Consider the following 21,158-nt stretch of genomic DNA (forward strand, 5'->3'; position numbering starts at 1 on the left):
TGGTTGCATTTACGGCTTTTAGATTTGACTGATTTATCGTGTAACCGAATTTTAACGGATTCCTTTTAGCTCTCATGTGAATGACCTTAGACTTTTCGTTATTTAGGGTCAGTTTTCGCACCAACAGATATCTTTTCTAACTTGTTTTGCAATTTGTTTTGATCTTGTGATGACTTTCTTAGTCGATAAAAGACAGCGTCGTCTGCAAATAGCCTAAGACGGCTGCTCAGATTGTCTCCCAAATCGTTTATATAGATAAGGGAAGTACAGAACGCTCCAGCATACCACATGCAACTGTTTCTCACCGGAGATGTTCAGTACCACCAACTGCGACATGGTCACGTATACAAACAGTGATCCAATACTGTCAAATGTTTTTTATTCCAGTCTTTTATCACAATATCAGTTCTTTAGTCGATGACCGATTTCAGTCCGAATCTGTAAATAAGATCTGAGGACGATCATTACGGACTGAGACCAGTCATCGTCTAAAGAATAAAAAACATTCGATGTTCAGTACGCCCTCCGTGAGCATTAACATATGCATCAACTCGCTGGCGTTGTGAATCGCTGATCCTTTGATGTATGAGGTACATTCAAGTTCTAAGGCCTCCGATTTTTTTTCTCTGGACTGGAAAGCGATAGAAACATGCGCATTATTTTAAAATGAGGCCGCGTTCATTGTCAATACGTCCCAGAGATGGCAGCACCATATGGCAGATGGAATTTTACCGCCAGCGGCGAGAATGAGAACTGTTTTAAATACTTAAAATTGTGACGTTTTCCTTACTTGAACAGCGTGCAATCATTCGTTTTCTGAATTTGCGTGGTGTGAAACCAACTGAAATTCATCGACAGTTGAAGGAGACATGTGGTGATGGAGTTATGGATGTGTCGAAAGTGCGTCCGTGGGTGCGACAGTTTAATGAAGGCAGAACATCGTGTGACAACAAACCGAAACAACCTCGGGCTCGCACAAGCCGGTCTGACGACACGATCGAGAAAGTGGAGAGAATTGTTTTGGGGGATCGCCGAATGACTGTTGAACAGATCGCCTCCAGAGTTGGCATTTCTGTGGGTTCTGTGCACACAATCCTGCATGACGACCTGAAAATGCGAAAAGTGTCATCCAGGTGGGTGCCACGAATGCTGACGGACGACCACACGGCTGCCCGTGTGGCATGTTGCCGAGCAATGTTGACGCGCAACGACAGCACGAATGGGACTTTCTTTTCGTCGGTTGTGACATTGGATGAGCAGTGGATGCCATTTTTCAATCCAGAAACAAAGCGCCAGTCAGCTCAATGGAAGCACACAGATTCACCGCCACCAAAAGAATTTCGGGTAACCGCCAGTGCTGAAAAAATGATGGTGTCCATGTTCTGGGACAGTGAGGGCGTAATCCTTACCCATTGCGTTCCAAAGGGCACTACAGTAACAGGTGCATCCTACGAAAATGTTTTGAAGAATAAATTCCTTCCTGCACTGCAACAAAAACGTCCGGGAAGGGCTGCGCGTGTGCTGTTTCACCAAGGCAACGCACCCGCAAATCGAGCTAACGTTACGCAACAGTTTCTTCGTGATAACAACTTTGAAGTGATTCCTCATGCTCCCTACTCACCTGACCCGGCTCCTAGTGACTTTTGGCTTTTTTCAACAATGAAAGACACACTCCGTGAACGCACATTCACCAGCCGTGCTGCTATTGCCTCAGCGATTTCCCAGTGGTCAAAACAGACTCTTAAAGAAGCCTTCGCCGCTGCCATGGAATCATGGCGTCAGCGTTGTGAAAAATGTGTACGTCTGCAGGGCAATTACGTCGAGAAGTAACGCCAGTTTCATCGATTTCAGGTGAGTAGTTAATTAGAAAAAAAATCGGAGGCCTTAGAACTTGAATGTACCTCGTATCTCTGGAGTATTCTGTATGATTTCGCAGCCTTCCAGAATATGGACGCGAAGACTCTTAACATCTTGTAGAGTTCCAAACACAAGAGCTTTCAAATGCCTCCACAAATAAAAATCATGTAGGTTTAGGTCAGGAGAGCGTGGAGGCTAGGTGATTGGTCCATCTCTACCTATCCATTTGTCACCGAATGTGTTATTTAGAGGCCGACGGCCATCAACATTAAAATAAGGAGGTGCTCAATCGTGCATCAAGTACTCGTTTTGTCGCACAGCTAAAGGCTCATCTGCTAACAGCTCAGGTGGAAGATTAATGTCCATCGGCTTCTAAAAAAACAGGTTCGGTGACAGATGGAGAGATAGAGATGGACCAGTTAACTGACCTTCAGGGTCTCTGGATCTAAACTCACTGGACTTCTATTTGTGGGGGTATTTGAAAACTCCTGTGCGCGGAACCCCAGTACAGGATGTTCAGAATCTCCATGTCCGTATTATGGAAGGCTGCGAAAGCATACGGCAGCATTCCAGGGATACATCAACGCATCCCAGATTCACTAAGAAGGCGGGTTGAAGCTTGTACCAATGCTCACGGGGAGTATATTGAACATCTCTCGTGAGGAAGAGTTACATGTGGTATGCTCGTGCATTCTGTTTGTGCTTCTTTCCCATGATTAATGAGTTGGAGAAAATGAGTTGTAACAAAGCTTTTCCAGACCCATTTTCATTTAACATAATTTCTTCGTCTACTTCCGAGGAAGGTATAGTGCAATTTGTGCCGTACATTTTTGTTAAACCCTGTATATTGCATTATAAAAGCCCTACAACACTTCATCGATGTGTGTATGAATGCAGAGTCTCGCGGCGATAACACTGAATAAAATGTTCTCGGGCTTCCAACCGCGTCAATTGCTTAAAACTACACGAGCTTTCGTCCAAGCACACTTTGGCCATTGTCAAGCGTTATGACTGCCGGTGGGCTGTTGGTGGGCCCCCATATACGCTAGCTGCCGGCTGTGACGTCACTGGTGCCCGTGACATTGCCATATATGGGCATGTTTTGAGTCGGCGTTCGATGTGTCCTCTTCAACCGCGCGATCGCTGGACACCACGCAGCGCTGAGCTGCAAGACACCGCCTATATTCAGGGTGCTTGTGGTAATTTTTATTTTAATTGCTTCCTGTATTAAACTGTGCCAGAAGCCGTTAGTGCGAGCCACGACAGAGGTATCGTCAAATTTTATGTGGTGGCCGTTTTCTCACGCACGCTCAGCTAACGCAGATTTCTCTGGATAGCGTAGGAGATAATACCTCTCATGTTCTTTCCTGCGTTGTCCCACAGTGCGCACTGTTTGTCCGATGTACTTCTGGCCACACTCACAAGGTATTTCGTAGACACCGGGTGTTCTGAGACCTACTGCGTCTTTAATTGACGCGGTTGGAAATCCGAGAACATTTTATTCATCAATGTATGCCCGAATTAGTTTTACATATGAAGGTTTCTCTCCATTAAGTAGCACGTATTGTGCCCTACTTGCAAGTAACTCTTCATTCAAACCAAAAAATTGGTCTAATAGTGCGAAAGCTCATATTTTGTTCATAATGCGACTGTGGCGACCTTGCTACGGTCGCAGGTTCGAATCCTGCCTCGGGCATGGGTGTGTGTGATGTCCTTAGGTTAGTTAGGTTTAAGTAGTTCTAAGTTGTCGGGGACTTATGACCTAAGATGTTGAGTCCCATAGTGCTCAGAGCCATTTTGTGGCGAACTATGTCCAGATTCTTCTGGAAGTCAAGGAATACCGCATGAACCTGGGTGATGGTATCTATCATCTTCAGGTTCACGTGGACGAACAGAACGAGCTATGTTCCACTTGACAGATGTTTTCGTAATCCATGTTGATTCCTAGAGAAGATATCCTCGGTCTCCAGAAATTTAATAAAAATGTTTACTAAAATACTACAACGAACGGACGTCAGAGATGTAGCCATATAGTTGTGTCCGTTTGTTTGTGGATGATGATGTTTGGTTTGTGGGGCGCTCAACTGCGTGGTTATCAGCGCCCGTACAATTATCCAATCTTTGCTCAGTCCAATTTCGCCACTTTCCTGGATGATGATGAAATGATGAGGACAACACAAACACCCAGTCATCTCGAGGCAGGTGAAAAATCCCTGACCCCGCCGGCAATCGAACCCGGGACCCCGTCCTCGGGAAGCGAGAACGCTACCGCGAGACCACGAGCGTCGGACGCCGTTTGTTTGTGTTTGATGAGCCTTCGTGAAAATAGGAATGAATTGTGCAGTTTTCCAGTCACTCAGCACGCTTTGTCCCTTCAGGGGACCGAAGTTACAAAACTGACAGAAGAGTAGTAAGTTGTTTCGCATACTGGAAATATCACCCCGTCGCTCCAATGAGCGATTTTCCTTCATTTTCTGTCACCTGTCATTTATTTCGATATGTCGTTTTTGTTTCAGTGAGACATTCTTCCTTGGCGCGTTTATGTACATTATGTATAAATGGTAGTAGTGGGGAAGGGGTGGGGGGAGGGAATGAGGGCGATGGCGTATCGCTTTGTAGAAGGCCATCGGCAGGCAGGGGTATCATTTGCATCGGCAGGCAGGGGTATCATTTGCACATTAATTCATGGGCCAACAACACACTGCACACGGGCAGTGCCACAGTAACGCCGTTAGCGTCCTAGTGCTCTCTCTCACATACACACCTACACACATACACACAAACGTTCAGTCAGTGACTCTCAATCGAAAGGAGCCGCTCTACGATCAATCACCCAAAAGCGTTCCACAGGGTTCCACATTTGGACCATTTCTGTTTCTACTTGGCACATACCTCCAACTGGGGAACCAGAGAGATGCATCTTCACAATGAGGATGAAGATGTTTTACTGTGAGCGTCTGTACGGAAGAAACAGTAACGTGATATGAGGTGAACAGAAACAGCTTTCACCTATAGAAAAAAAAAAAGAAACTGATAATTTTAAAAAGAAAAATGGAAATCAAAATCATATTGCATGATGGGTCTCGTTCCTGACTTTACAATTTCGGGGCATAGTTCATGATTTCATGTGATTAAAAAAAAGGTAAGAACTTGGTGTTTTTATTCACTCTGCAGAGGAGGTTATTTAATTGAGGGTTATGAAATCAATATACTTTTGTACAACTTTCAGTCACAGGCATCAAGTCGTAGATACGCCTAGAAGTAGCTTAAAGCTTTGGATCAACATCTTCTTCATTAAAAAAAATGACACCTGATCTTTTAAACTAACGCCTTTGAATATTTTCATAAGAAAACTAACATAACCTTTGCTTTCTGTATAAAATTTTTTGCATATTGCCATCTCGTTGATTGCTTACTTTTTCCCTAGATTTTGGTTTGAGAACAACTCCATGTGGTTCCTCGTCAGATTCTTAGTCTTCTTCTAAAGAAACACTGATAACTTTTTCTGTTAACCGTATAAATTACGGAAAACGTAACCTTGCGTTTTCAGTTAGCCGAAAGCCAAGGCAGATTAAAACATACATTAAAACCAACTTTGGGTTATTGAAACAGAATTGCAAGTTGACTTTCCAGGTAGTTCAATTAAAACAGCACAACTTAGATTTGGTAGCACACATAAAGTTCGAACCAAGCAAATTCAGCACTACTTCTCACGTTTGTCATAGAGTAAACAAATTATCAAGTGACAGTTTCACTAATTATGAAATTCCTAATGTCACTCTTAGACTGGTTCGCTGCCAAACTAGACAAACAAACCTTTGAATGTTGTCCTCATTTGTCATCCGAACCGGCGGCATGGAACATTTGTGGACGTTTTCTTTCCATTCACACCATTACTCGTGTTACTCACCCAGTTTCACAGTAAATAAAGCTAGGCACACATGAACGACCCTTCTATACGGCCGACCACAGAATCGTTTCGTTACGACGATGAACAGTCTCTCTTACTTATGAAGAAAAGTGTACCTATAGCAACAAATGCAGCCAATAGTAAGTGAAAAAATGATGAAATTTCACATTAAAAAAAATTATTTTGTTACGTTTTTGAACTTCCGCTGCTATGAATGTGAATCGTGAATCCTTCCTGGTCACGCTGACAAAGTTTTATGAATTTACTTGTAAGAGTATAGACAGTAGAAATTAAAATGTCCTGTGGTGCCTCTCCTGCTCCAAGTCGGCCCGTTTGACGTCCTACCCCCTTTAACATCTGAGGTCATCAGTCCCCTAGAACGTAAACCTAACTAAACTAAGGACATTACACACATCCGTGTCCGAAGCAGGATTCGAACCTGCGACCGTAGCAGTCGTGCAGTTCCAGACTGAAGCGCCCAGAACCGCTCGGCCACACCGACCGGCGAGAAACTAATTTCGTTGGTAGAATGACGACCCGCGCCGTACGAAAAAAATTGGAATGTGACAGTGATCGCCAAATAAAAGGGAGATTACGGCTGGAAATGTGTGACGTTTTGACGCCAAGATGCACCAGACCAACGTCTGGCGAAAAAATGCAAACATCTATACTACGCATAGCAGCAGTGTATGTGAATTAAAATTATATACCAAATTGTTAGAAAAATTATTTTGTTGTACATGTTCACACAGTACTGAAATATGTCTATTTACATTAAAAATTTCAAAACGTAAGTTGTAAAAAAACATAGCCAGAATATAATTTTCACTCTGCAGCGGAGTGTGCGCTGATATGAAACTTCCTGGGAGATTAAAACTGCGCGCCAGGAAGAGATTGGAACTCGCGACCTTTGCCCTATGCAGCCAAGCGCTCCACCGCCTGAGCTACCCATTTATATAAAGAAAAAAATTACTGACAAAAGTTTCTATGTACGGTCATACTGCCAAGGAACAGATACTTCTGGCGAAGTAAAGTGATCACAAAACTATTTACAATTACTTTGAGTCACTTGTGAAGCGCGTCCATCAGTTGCGGAAATATCCAAGAAATAGTTTTCCGCAAAAATATTGCCCTTATTTCGTATTTTTTACCATTGTCTTCTCTCATAGCCGGCTAGTGTGGCCGAGCGGTTCTAGGCGCTTCAGTCTGGAACCGCGCGACTACTACGGTCGCAGGTTCGAATACTGCTTCGGGCATGGATGTGTGTGATGTCCTTAGGTTAGTTAGGTTTCAGTACTTCTAGGGGACTGATGACCTCAGATGTTAAGTCCATAGTGCTCAGAGTCACTTGAACCAATCTTCTCTCATAAAACCATGAAACACACCAAAGGTTATTATAGAGCTTACCATCCAAATGTTTTAATGAAAATAGCCACATTTGTACATTCTAACATATCAGAGGTAACAGATGAAAATTTGTACCAGACCAGATCTCGAGCCCAGATTCACCAATTACGAGAGCACTTTCCTTGAGCGCCTCGGCCATCCGAGCACACTTCCCCTCCAACCCAAATTCTACATCTACATTTATACTCCGCAAGCCACCCAATGGTGTGTGGCGGAGGGCACTTTACGTGCCACTGACATTACGTCCCTTTCCTGTTCTACTCGCGTATGGTTCGCGGGAAGAACGACTGCCGGAAAACCTCCGTGCGCGCTCGAATCTCTCTAATTTTACATTCGTGATCTCCTCGGGAGGTATAAGTAGGGGGAAGCAATATATTGGATACCTCATCCAGAAACGCACCCTCTCGAAACCTGGATAGCAAGCTACACCGCGATGCAGAGCGCCTCTCTTGCAGACTCTGCCACTTGAGTTTGCTAAACATCTCCGTAACGCTATCACGCTTACCAAATAACCCTGTGACGAAACGCGCCGCTCTTCTTTGGATCTTCTCTATCTCCTCCATTTCTCTGCAGTTTTCTAATGCTGCAGCTTCCGAGCCCGTTAGTCATTACTTCTCTAGCGACACCTGTGTGTGGTGTGTGTGTGTGTGTGTGTGTGTGTGTATGTGTGCGCGCACGCAAATAAAATAGTCAGCAATTGCGGAAGGTAGAAGTCAAACGCTCAATACGCAATAAAATTACTTCCACTCGTTATCATAAATTCAAGCTGAAGGGCCACATGCAAAACATAGCAGAGTGGGAAACTGGCCAAGTGCCTAACATGGGCAATGATACATTTCGAAGAGCCCGAAAGTTATCAATTACTAAAATAAGCCAAACTTCCCTTTTACATGCTGATCATGATGTGCCACCAATAGGCTTAGTCATAATTGAAATTGACTATCGTAAGCCGCTCGGGATTAGCCGAGCGGTGTAAGGCGCTGCAATCAAGGACTGTGCAGCTGGTCCCGGCGGAGGTTCGAGTCCTCCCTCGGGCATGGGTCTGTGTGTGTTTGTCCTTAGGATAATTTAGGTTAAGTAGTGTGTAAGCTTAGGGACTGATGACCTTAGCAGTTAAGTCCCATAAGGTTTCACACACATTTGAACATTTTTTGACTATCGTAAAAATAGCCATTTGGTGTTGTCATATATAAAATAGTATGCACACTATATGTGACTTGTGTGACCAGTAACGGATAAACATGCAACTGACAGAGCAAAATTCATGTTTGAATTCAAATTGAGAAAACTACCCCTTGATGGCAGTGATACACCGTGCAGTCTATAGCCATAGAAACAGCTGATGTAACTGTACCACGTGCTAAAATCGAAACATTTTTATCACATAAATTTTGAGGAGAGTGAGTGACAGAAAGCATAAAAAATTGTTACGATAGGACAAGTAAGCTTACGGAAATTACATGACAAGTGACGTCATTATACAGACATGAACAGCATTTTATTGGAAGCACTTATGAAGAGTTTGGCATTCAGGAAATAGTGTAGTAGCCCGGTTTAATAATTACATCAATTGGAACACAAATTACATGTCCCGCAAGGTGAGTGGGCAGTGCTACTGCGCTGCTTCCTGGACTTGGGTAGGCGCGTCGGCCTCGGATGGAAGCAGTCCGTCGGATTAACGACGAGGGCAGGTCTGCCGGCCAGCCTGGATATGGTTTTCAGGCGGTTTTCCACATCCCGCTAGGTGAATACCGGGCTGGCCTCCTCGTCCCACAGCAGTTACATCACTCGCAGACATCTGTACACATTCTCACTATTCCATGGATTACACTAGATGCAGGCAGCTGGGATGCCCTTATTCCATCCCGGGGGCTACGGGGTGGCGGCAGGAAGGCCATCCAGCCACCCCTTAATCTTAACCTTGCCAAATCCGATTCTAACAATGCCGACCTTGCGCAACGCAGAATAAAGGCATAAGCGATAGAATATATATACAGCACAGTATTATATATATGTGAAACCCTCCCACGAACCTCTTAGTCGCAGTACCTAGTGTCTGTGTGTGTGTGTGTGTGTGTGTGTGTGTGTGTGTGTGTGTGACTAATGATCCATTGTTTCAGTATGGATGCACACAGGCACAGAAGTATTTAGTAACAGGCTCGGAATTCGGGTTGGAGGGGGAAATGTGCACGGATGTCCGAGGCAGTCAAGGTGACCACTCACATAAGTGGGAAATCAGAGTTCCAATACTAGTCCAGTGCATGTGTGTGTGTATATGTGTGCGTGTGTGTGTGTGTGTGTGTGTGTGTGTGTGTGTGTGTGTGTGTTATAATGCTGTTAGAAAAATCGAGATTTCTGTTGAGGTACCGGCGTGATATTCTCCACTTACTTGCGAGAGTCCTGCCGACTGATTAATAAATCAGTAATATGGACGCAGATGTGTCGACCGGTGTACAAAAGCGCGCTGCTCGCTATAAAAATCGTCGTGTGACCAGGGCCTCCCGTCGGGTAGACCGTTCGCCGGGTGCAAGTCTTTCGATTTGACGCCACTTCAGCTACTTGCGCGTCGATGGCGATGAAATGATGATGATTAGGACAACACAACACCCAGTGCCTCAGCGAAGAAAATCTCCGACCCAGCCGGGTATCGAACCCGGACCCGTAGGATTGGCATTCTGTCGCGCTGACCACTCTTTTTTTTTTTTTGTCTGGGCGGACGTCACATCCGCTCAAGTAGATCGTTGATCCCTTTACTCAGTTTTTTTTTCATTACAGAGAGCGAGCAGCTCTCTGACCGAACAAGCTGAGCTACCTTGCCGGCGTGCATTGACTTTTTATTTTAATCTTATTTTGTTCGTTTTTGTTCGTGCCGTGCCGGTACCACTTGGCTACCAGGGGCGGACGCTGATCGCTATCAGTCGAGTGCAGATGTGCCAGCCAGCCTGGCTGTGGTTTTTAGGCGGTTTTCCACACCCCGCTATACGAATACCGGGCAGGTCCCCTCGGGACCGACCGGCTGACCGAAAAATCGCTGATGCGCGTGTAGCCTAAGAAAGTCTGCTTCCGCCCCCACAGCCCCGCGACACACCGGCGGCCGCGGACGAGAAGCCGGAGAAACAGCAGCAGCAGCAGACGGCGCCGCAGAAGAGCCCCCCGCTGCGGCGGTGCATGGCCGGCATCAGCGACCTGCTGGACGTGCGACACGTCGCGCGGACGTTCCGCGTGGCCTTCCGGCACGGCAACAAGGAGCGGCGCATGCGCGTCGCCATGCTCATGCTCTGCTGCTGCGTCATCATCGGGCCCATGCACGGTGAGTCGAGCCCACAGGCTCCCGTACCCACACCACTTGTTGCTTCTCGGTGTACAGTGTACCACATCCTGCCGACCGACGCCAAGTCTGTTGAATCTACCCACACTGGATGTCGGCTTTAACCAGTCCTCAGTGAGTACTGCTTAACATTGTCTGACATGGCTGTACATTTGGACCTCTTCTATTATGATTTGGCGTATACCGCCTACTGATGACTCACAGATACCTCCAGAGAGCGACCAAGCGACGTAGCACCGTGCTTAGCACGCGAGGACAATGGTTCAAACCAGCATCCAGCCATCCTGCTTTGGGTTCTCCGTAATTTCCTTAAATAGCGTCAGCCAAATGCTGGGGTGGCTCCTTCGAAAGTTCACAGCCGATCCCCTTTCCTGCCCTTCCCTAATCTGAGATTGCGCTCCATCTCTAACGATCTCCTTGGACATTAAATACGAATCTCCTCCTCTTCTTTGGACTCTATTGAACCTACCTGTGGTGTGCGTACTGTAGACCTTCCGTGCACACACCATCAGATTATTTGACTTGTCGCTCTAACGAAGTAGGCGAGTGTCTGCAGTATGTCTCGTGGTCTTATCGTGGCGTGTTTATCTTCTGCCATTAGGTCAGACCATAGAAATGCCACTTGCACGCTTAGAGTACCAGATTGACGGTGACCCACTTTAAACAGAACTTGATTAATTTTCACACACATTTATTAAAATAATAACAAGCATAAAAATTACTTAACTTGGTTCTGGATGCTATTTACAACTGACAATCTGAAGTTCCTTTGGTATTGGTACGTTAATCTTATTCTCACATATATCTCTGATACTTGACAAAAGTGTCTATACATTTATCTTCATGGCTATGTACAGGGATATGGTAATCTTATTAGGCACAGACTGAAACTTGACTATAGACTGGTAGACACAAATGTAGAACTCATACAGACTGCTACAGACTAACGCAGACTGGTACAGACTGGTACAGACTGGTACAGACTGGTGCAGACTGACTAATCGGAGGTCTGTACACTCGTTATAATACCTCGCGCATTCAGGTATCACTGGGGTAGTGTGATCTGCGAGGAGAAAAGGTTCTTATGTAAGCAGCAATCTCACTGGCTGCGTTACATATTAATACGCAGATCGGCGGAAGAAGAATTTGGTCCGTCTCTATGGCAGCACCATCTTGTAGTGTGGAGATGGACGAGCGCTGTGCCTGCGCTGTTGTGCTTAGTGGGGCACGCTCTAGTGGGAATGTTGTGTATGTGCTGACTACACGGAACTATGTACACAACACTACCCAAACTGGACGTCAGTTTTGACCAATCCAAGGTGAGTAACGCTTAACAGCGTCCCACAAGCTTCGACATTTGGACCACTTGTCTTGTTACTTTGTGCAGATCAGCTACTGCCGACTACTTTAGGTAGTGCATCTACTGAGCCTTCCAATACCAGATACTGATTTTGACCAATCCATATCACATAGGGCTTTACATTTGGACCACTTATATTATTACTTGTAGCATATAACCTACTACCGATCTCGTCAGACAGTGAGTATGTTTTGATTATTTGTTTCGCTGTTTGCAACATGCTCCATTACAATATTTGTAATACTACATATATGTATAATGAGTGGTGTAGTGTAATGTTTGTCTTGTATGATGATCGTGGCAGAAGGATGAAACTCAAGGTCAGTATATACCCTACTCCTCACAAATAACACCAAGGGACCCGCCCTCACTTCATGGGGCACTGCAGAGACGTTTAATATTTAAGGGCTGTAGGACGTCAAACAGGGCCGACTTGGAGCAGGAGAGGCACAACAGGACATTTTAATTTGCACTGTCTATACTTTTACAAATAAATTCATAAAACTTTGTCAGCATGACCAGGAAGGATTCAGGATTCACACTCGTAGCAGCGGAAGTTCAAAAACATAACAAAATAAATTTTTTTACATGTGAAATTTCATCATTTTTTCACTTACTATTGGCTGCATTTGTTGTTATAGGTACACTTTTCTTCATAAGTAAGAGAGACTGTTCGATGAATTTTGCACAGCATACAAACCATACTTACAGGTGTATGAAACTCTAGAATTTTCCAAATCTATTAAAAACTGTGGAAAAAATTGAGATAATTAATTACAAACTTTTATTTTTTTCTAAACATAAAGTTTAAAACGAACAGCTCATTCATTTTTTCATAAATTAAATAGATTCTAGAGTTTCAGACACCTGAAAGTATGGTTTGTATGCTGCGCAAAATTCATCGAACAGTCTCTCTTACTTATGAAGAAAAGTGTACCTATAGCAACAAATGCAGCCAATAGTAAGTGAAAAATGATGAAATTTCACATATAATTGACAATTCTGAAGTTTTGCAAAAGGACGTCACTACGATTTATAATTTATCAAACCTAAACCGAAATATCAACAAAAAAGGGCACATTAAGAATCCAGAGCGTGGAAACGAGATGTGTCAGACATTTAGCGGGCCACAGAAGAGAATATCAAAAACGAGATGTGGAATGAACATCAGAATTCCTGTTAATGTCTCTAAATCAAAAAACAGGAAGTTATACGAGGAAATGGAAATGGACAGAGCAGGATGGAGAATGACAGTCAACCAAATATACTATACAGATAAAAGTAACAGGAGAAAGAAGCATGTCGTTGTGGCCTTCAGTGTGGACTGGTATGATTCAGCTCTCGGTGCTAGTCTGCCCTGTGCAAGCTCCTTCATCTCTTAATAACTACCACAGCCGACATCCTACAGTATCTCCTTACTTTATTCATCTTGTGTTCTCCCTTTACGATTTTATCTACTCTGCTCACCCTTTTGTACTAAACTGTTGATCCCTTGATGTCTCAATGTGTCCTATCGACCGATTTCTTCTTTTAGTCACATTGTGCAACAAATTTTGTCTCCCCAATTATGTTCAGTACCTCCTCATTAGGTACTCGATATTTCCATATAATCTTCAACGTTCTTCTGTAGCACCACTTGTTTTAGGAGCAGTCAAAACCAGATGGAAGCACTAAAACTAATCTCTAGATGTAGGTGTAATGGGGAAGCATGCAGATGATAGTCTTCATGAGGATGATGATGAATGTAGATATGAACCGATTTTGTCAGTGTTCTGTTCTCTTTTTGTTTACGCAAGTATGACATCAAACACCATGTCATATGTTTCGGTTTCAGTATCAGTAGGTACATTTGACCTGCTACCAAAATATGTATCACTCTTAGGAGGTATGTACCAAGGAAAAAGAGAAGTGGTCCTAATGTGGATCCTTGTGGGGCACTTTTAGTTTGTGCTCATCACACAAATGTGAAAGCTGACATCTGGTGTCAGTAGGTTCAGCTGATCTGCCGTCAATGGACATATCCCTTGTGGGTCTCAATAGGTGCCTTCTCTGAAGTAAATTTTTTGCCTCCCCAATTATATTCAGTACCTCCTCATTAGGTACTCGGTCTTTCCATATAATATTCAACATTCTTCTGTAGCACCACTTGTTTTAGGAGCAGTCAAAACCAGATGGAAGCACTAAAACTAATCTCTATATGTAGGTGTAATTGGGAAGCAATTACAAAGGTCTGTTGAAAAGATGCACCATGCCATGGACCAGTGTGGAACGGGGGCAGTACTATAATGCTATTGTGGACAGTATGCTGGGCTTATACGGATAGTAACTGAGGGTTTCATGGCTGCTTTCTGCTGTGTGAACGTTATTGCAGACCACCAGTGTCCTTTCATACTTGATGTCTTACTGTATTGTGGTGGCATCTTCCAACAGGATAACAGTCCATGAATCAAGGACAGAATCTGAGACGTTACTGGGCGTGGCGTCCGCACTCACAAATAACCGTATCACCTGCGGACGACGTATGGAGATTCGTCTGTGTATCACGTCTCACCTTACATAGCCACTAGCTCCTATCACTGTCCTACAAGATTTAAAAATCTGTGTTCTATGTGAATACTACTAATGATTGAGGCACCTCTGTTATTACCTCTACATCTGAACTCCACAAGCCAACGTACGGTGTGTGGTGGAGAGTAGTTCGTACACCGCTGTCACTTCCCTCCTTTTCTGTTACAGTTGGGAATGATTCGTGTGGAGAATGATTGCTGTTGAACTTCTCCGTATGGCCTCGAAGGTCTAATTTTATCTTCTTGGCCTTTTCGTGAGATGAGCGTAGTATATTGGTTGACTCTCCTAGAAACATACGCTCCGGGAACTTTAACGGTAAACTACACAGCGATGCAGAAAGCCTCTCTTGCAGCGTCTGCCGCTGGAATCGACCGAGCATCTCCGTGATGCTTTCGCACTTATTCAATGAAACTGTAACGAAACGTGCAGCTCTTCTTTGGATCTTTTCTATTCCCTCCACCAGTCCTATCTGGTACAGATCCTTTACTCACGAGCAGTATTCAAGTAACGGTCGAACGAATATTTTGTAAGCCACTTCCTTTGTTGATGGGTCACATTCCCTGACGATTGTACAAACGAAGCCGTGTCTGACGTCTGCTTTACCGGCGATTAATTTTGTGCGGTCACTCCACTTTTAATCGCACCATACGCATACTCCTAGATATTTTATTGAAGTAACTGCTTCAAGTGATTGTTCTGCAGTCGTATAATCATACAATAATGGGTATTTCTATCTCCGTATATGCAATATATTATATTCGTTTATGCTGAGGGTCAATTGCTACTCCCTGCACCAAGCATCGATCCTTTGCAGGTCTCCTGCAATTCGCTACAGTTTTCTATCATTGTGACTTTTCTGTGTACAACAGCGTCATCATCGAACAGGTCCATGGAACTTCCGATATTATGTACTCGGTCACGTATCTACGGGCTGTTAGGGGTATGAGTGCAGATATTTTTATTGGCGACTAAGGACAGTGTTCTGAACAGCATTACATCAGTACTTACTTCATTTGCAGGACAGTAATCATACCTATTAGGAGTCGTATGTTTTTAGCTTGATTAGTATCTCCAAGAACATGTAGCCAGCGCGAGCCATTGATGCTTATTTTTGCTGCGCAGGAGGTCAGGTATACGAAGTGTGGTCGCGTGAACGCAAAACGGTTAGTCAATACTAACAGGCGTTATCCATTTAGGTGTGCAGTAATGACCATGCAGAAAACATCACGTAGTAGTCTGTGGGAAGACTGACACAGAGAAAAAACAGCTGACACAGTGATTTTTGTATGTATTAAAAAGTACCACACATACAAAGATCTTCACCAATACCCGAGATACCTTGTATAAGCGAGTGTGGGCAAACGGATTAGCTGTTGCCTTACATATGTAGTACATCAAGATAAGAAAGACATAGTGTTAAAACAGAACAGCTGCAAAGAGAATAATCAAATTAAAATCGGTGTGTAAAACTAAAATAAGAATACAACAGAACTGAACTGCATAGAGCACTTATTGTGTTCAGAGACACAAAAGCAATGCCCTCTGCTGGAATACACGAAAAAAGTAGTACAATGATATGCAACGCTGAACAAAATGTGTATGTACAGCCGTGGACAAAACGAGCGAGACCCCTCGCCTTTTCGTTATGCTGATCCGCACAGCTTTAAAGTCTGCTACACAGCATAACAGGCAAGGCTACGAATTGCTACCAACATACTATGCACAGGCGTGAAACTGAAAAACTATGGGCTGAACTTTGTCAGACTGTTAGCAATCATGTGTAAGACTATATTAATGCTGATTAGTGTGTTAAAGACAACACGTAAATGTAAGATACAAATGAAAGAAGAAACGCTAATTAGTATGAACTGTACTAATAAAAATGAATTTCCGCTTATCGAGATAACATAACTATTTTAGGAAGACAAAGTACCCAAGATGGTTACGAATTAGCAAAATATTATGCGCATTCTGCCACAAAACGGTCTGTGTCAGCGTTCAGACCAGTCATACTGGATTACTGTTGCTGACCTACCATGAAAGTTTGCAAATTTAGCAATGCGTGAAGATTCATAACGAAATTCAGTTAAAAATCATTCATTGACACAGTTAAGTCAATTCATTTCTTGACAGAAGAGGAAAAAGTAGGCAGTAACATGTATGAATTTCTACAAGATGTTCTTATTTACATCCACAGGGCGCCGGTACATAATGAAGGTAGCAATAAAACGTATTGGGGGGGGGGGGGGGGGGCACGAGAATGTCTTACAATTGCTTTACTGATAGTCTATCTGCCTCCATCGAGATTATTACCCCACACATGAATAAGCCGGCAATTTCGCACTGAAAATGGCAAAATGATCTGCAGTTTCTGTTGCATAGAGCTTTCTGGAGTCAAAAACATGAATTTTCTGCCTTTATGTCACCGCTTATGTGACAATCATTCGGGATGTTTGTCGAAATAAAAAAATACTGTTATTAGCGAATAAATTTAGTAGGATAATTCTGCACCACCCCAGGAAATAAACGGCTACATAGCTCCAAACGTTTTCTACAATGTTGCGAATTCTCCATTAGACTCGCCACAGCCAGAAAGCGTTCATTAGCCGAAGTGTTTCTTAAGCTAGCTAGCAATGGGAATGCTCGCACTTCTAAAACGCGGTGGCATTAATACTGGGATCTGAATTACCACGTGTGTACACAAATGTATTTTATTTGCATTCGTGTAAACGTGATTTGTATCGAAAGCGTAGCTACGATGAATAAGCTGATGTATCGACTGCAACTACAACATTTCGAATAAAGAGTAGGGGGGAATTATTTATGCGGCCCTCATCTTCAGTAACGGTCGTAGCTATTTTCGTTGTTAGGATTTCGTCACCTAAATCGGTTAAAATGGAACCCTACTAGTCTCACTTTCTTGACCGTCATCTGTCTACCCAACCCTTAAAACCCATTTACCTCGAGTACAGGTAGACCTAATAAGCGGAAATGTATCGCACTTCCTGCGGTATACGGTCCCTTGGTGGTGTAAGAAATTCATTTTTATTAGTACAGTTCATACTAATTAGCGTTTCTTCTTTCATTTATATCTTACATTTACGGTTGTGTTTAACACACTAATCAGCATTAATATAGTCTTACACATGATTGCTAACAGTCTGACAAAGTTCAGCCCATTGTTTTTCAGTTTCACGCCTGTGCATAGTATGTTGGTAGCAATTCGTCGCCTTGCCTGTTATGCTGTGTAGCAGACTTTAAAGCCGTGCGGATCAGCATAACAAAAAGGCGCGGGGTCTCGCTCGTTTTGTCCACGACTGTACAAGGTGTGAACTGTGAGATTCTCTTCCATTCTAGTTTCAGCTTTGTACACTGACCAAATTTTATCTTTCCATCTGTTTAATTTTAACACAACGTCCTTATTTTCTCGATGTACGGCATATCGAGGGCGACACTCGCAAACACACTTCGCCACGCTCCTTTAGACTACTTGACAATGCAAGTACACGTACATTAGTGGCTATGCAAGCTGAGCACAGCTCCAATACGAGTTGTAGAAAAAACACGGCAACATCACAAACGCAAGACATTAGCATACCTAATAAGGTGCAGGAAAGACGTTGGCATTCAAAACAACTTCCAGTATACTCCACGCAGTAGTGCAATTACGATCGTGCAGGAACCATCAGGTAACAAATTACGTGACATTTTTGCCGGAAGACTGTTACATGCAGAGAAAAAACAGCTAACACACTGAAGTTGGTAGGTATTAAGGTACCTATGATCACAATATCTGCAATTACACCCGTAACACTGCGTATATACGAGGTGCATTCAAGTTCTAAGGCCTCCGATTTTTTTTTCTCCGGACTGGAAAGAGACAGAAACATGCGCATTGTTTTAAAATGATGCCGCGTTCATTGTCAATATGTCCCAGAGATGGCAGCACCGTACGGCAGATGGAATTTTACCGCCAGCGGCGAGAATGAGAACTGTTTTAAATACTTAAAATGGCGACGTTTTCCTTACTTGAACAGCGTGCAATCATTCGTTTTCTGAATTTGCGTGGTGTGAAACCAATTGAAATTCATCGACAGTTGAAGGAGACATGTGGTGATGGAGTTATGGATGTGTCGAAAGTGTGTTCGTGGGTGCGACAGTTTAATGAAGGCAGAACATCGTGTGACAACAAACCGAAACAACCTCAGGCTCACACAAGCCGGTCTGACGACACGATCGAGAAAGTGGAGAGAATTGTTTTGGGGGATCGCCGAATGACTGTTGAACAGATCGCCTCCAGAGTTGGCATTTCTGTGGGTTCTGTTCACACAATCCTGCATGACGACCTGAAAATGCGAAAATTGTCATCCAGGTGGGTGCCACGAATGCTGACGGACAACCACACGGCTGCCCGTGTGGCATGTTGCCAAGCAATGTTGACGCACAACGACACCACGAATGGGACTTTCTTTTCGTCGGTTGTGACAATGGATGAGACGTGGATGCCGTTTTTCAATCCAGAAACAAAGCGCCAGTCAGCTCAATGGAAGCACACAGATTCACCGCCACCAAAAAAATTTCGGGTAACTGCCAGTTCTTTTGAAGAGTTGCTCAATGTAGGTGAAAATGCGGTCAGTAATGTTTCAGATTTCGAGGTAGAATGGGATAGGAATGATGATGGAAATAGGATCACATTTGAGGAAGTGGAAAAAATGGTCAATAGACTGCAGTGCAGTAAAGCGGCTGGGGTGGATGAAATTAAGTCGGAACTCATCAAATACAGTGGAATGTCAGGTCTTAAATGGCTACACAGGATAATTGAAATGGCCTGGGAGTCGGGACAGGTTCCATCAGACTGGACAAAAGCAGTAATCACACCAATCTTTAAACATGGAAACAGAAAAGATTGTAACAACTACAGAGGTATCTCTTTAATCAGCGTTGTGGGTAAAATCTTCTCAGCTATTGTTGAAAGGAAAGTGCGAGTATTAGTTGAGGACCGATTGGATGAAAATCAGTGTGGGTTTAGGCCTCTTAGAGGTTGTCAGGACCAGATCTTTAGCTTACGGCAAATAATGGAAAAGTGTTATGAGTGGAACAGGGAATTGTATCTATGCTTTATAGATCTAGAAAAGGCATACGACCGGGTTCCTAGCTGGAAGTTATTGTCTGTTCTACAAGATTATGGAATAGGTGGCAACCTTTTGCAAGCAATTAAAGGTCTTTACATGAATAGTCAGGCAGCAGTTAGAGTTGACGGTAAATTGAGTTCATGGTTCAGAGTAGTTTCAGGGGTAAGACAAGGCTGCAACCTGTCTCCACTGTTGTTCATATTATTTACGGATCATATGTTGAAAACAATAGACTGGCTGGGTGAGATTAAGATATGTGAATACAAAATAAGCAGTCTTGCATATGCGGATGACTTAGTTGTGATGGCAGATTCGATTGAAAGTTTGCAAAGTAATATTTCAGAGCTAGATCAGAAATGTAAGGACTATGGTATGAAGATTAGCATCTCCAAAACGAAAGTAATGTCAGTGGGAAAGAAATATAAACGGTTTGAGTGCCAAATAGGAGGAACAAAGTTAGAACAGGTGGACGGTTTCAAGTACTTAGGATGCATATTCTCACAGGATGGCAACATAGTGAAAGAACTGGAAGCGAGGTGTAGCAAAGCTAATGCAGTGAGCGCTCAGCTACGATCTACTCTCTTCTGCAAGAAGGAAGTCAGTACCAAGACTAAGTTATCTGTGCACCGTTCAATCTTTCGACCAACTTTGTTGTATGGGAGCGAAAGCTGGGTGGATTCAGGTTACCTTATCAACAAGGTTGGGGTTACGGATATGAAAGTAGCTAAAATGAGTGCAGGTACTAGTAGATGGGAACAATGGCAGGAGGGTGTGCACAATGAGGAAATCAAAGAAAAACTGGGAATGAACTCTATAGATGTAGCAGTCAGGGCGAACAGGCTTAGATGGTGGGGTCATGTTACACGTGTGGGAGAAGCAAGGTTACCCAAGAGACTCATGGATTCAGCAGTAGAGGGTAGGAGGAGTCGGGGCAGACCGAGGAGAAGGTACCTGGATTCGGTTAAGAATGATTTTGAAGTAATAGGTTTAACATCAGAAGAGGCACCAATGTTAGCACTAAATATGGGATCATGGAGGAACTGTATAAGGGGGGCTATGCTCCAGACTGAACGCTGAAAGGCATAATCAGTCTTAAATGATTATGATGATGATGATGATGATGCCAGTTCTGAAAAAATGATGGTGTCTATGTTCTGGGACAGCTAGGGCGTAATCGTTACCCATTGCGTTCCAAAGGGCACTACGGTAACAGGAGCATTCCTCGAATATGTTTTGAAGAACAAATTCCTTCCTGCACTGCAACAAAAACGTCCGGGAAGGGCTGCGCGTGTGCTGTTTCACCGAGACAACGCACCCGCACATCGAGCTAACGTTACGCAACAGTTTCTTCGTGATAACAACTTTGAAGTGACTCCTCATGCTTCCTGCTGACCTGACCTGGCTCCTAGTGACTTTTGGCCTTTTCCAACAATGAAAGACACTCTCCGTGGCCGCACATTCACCAGCCGTGCTGCTATTGCCTCAGCTATTTTCCAGTGGTCAAAACAAACTCCTAAAGAAGCCTTCGCCGCTGCCATGGAATCATGGCGTCAGCGTTGTGAAAAATGTGTACGTCTGCAGGGCGATTACGTCGAG

The 21,158-nt window shown here is 43.7% G+C and overlaps 1 protein-coding gene across 1 annotated transcript in view; it reads left to right on the forward strand.

The window, feature by feature from the left end:
• LOC126159401 (solute carrier family 46 member 3-like) overlaps positions 1-21,158 on the forward strand; it is a 544,700-nt gene that overhangs the window by 350,780 nt on the left and 172,762 nt on the right. Inside the window, exon 4 of the mRNA XM_049916519.1 lies at positions 10,250-10,484. Within this exon, the coding sequence (XP_049772476.1) occupies positions 10,250-10,484 (235 nt within the window). The remainder of the gene's footprint in view (positions 1-10,249; positions 10,485-21,158) is intronic.

This window comes from Schistocerca cancellata, unplaced genomic scaffold (genome assembly GCF_023864275.1).
Source record: "Schistocerca cancellata isolate TAMUIC-IGC-003103 unplaced genomic scaffold, iqSchCanc2.1 HiC_scaffold_1132, whole genome shotgun sequence".
Classification (NCBI taxonomy): Eukaryota; Metazoa; Arthropoda; class Insecta; order Orthoptera; family Acrididae; genus Schistocerca; species Schistocerca cancellata.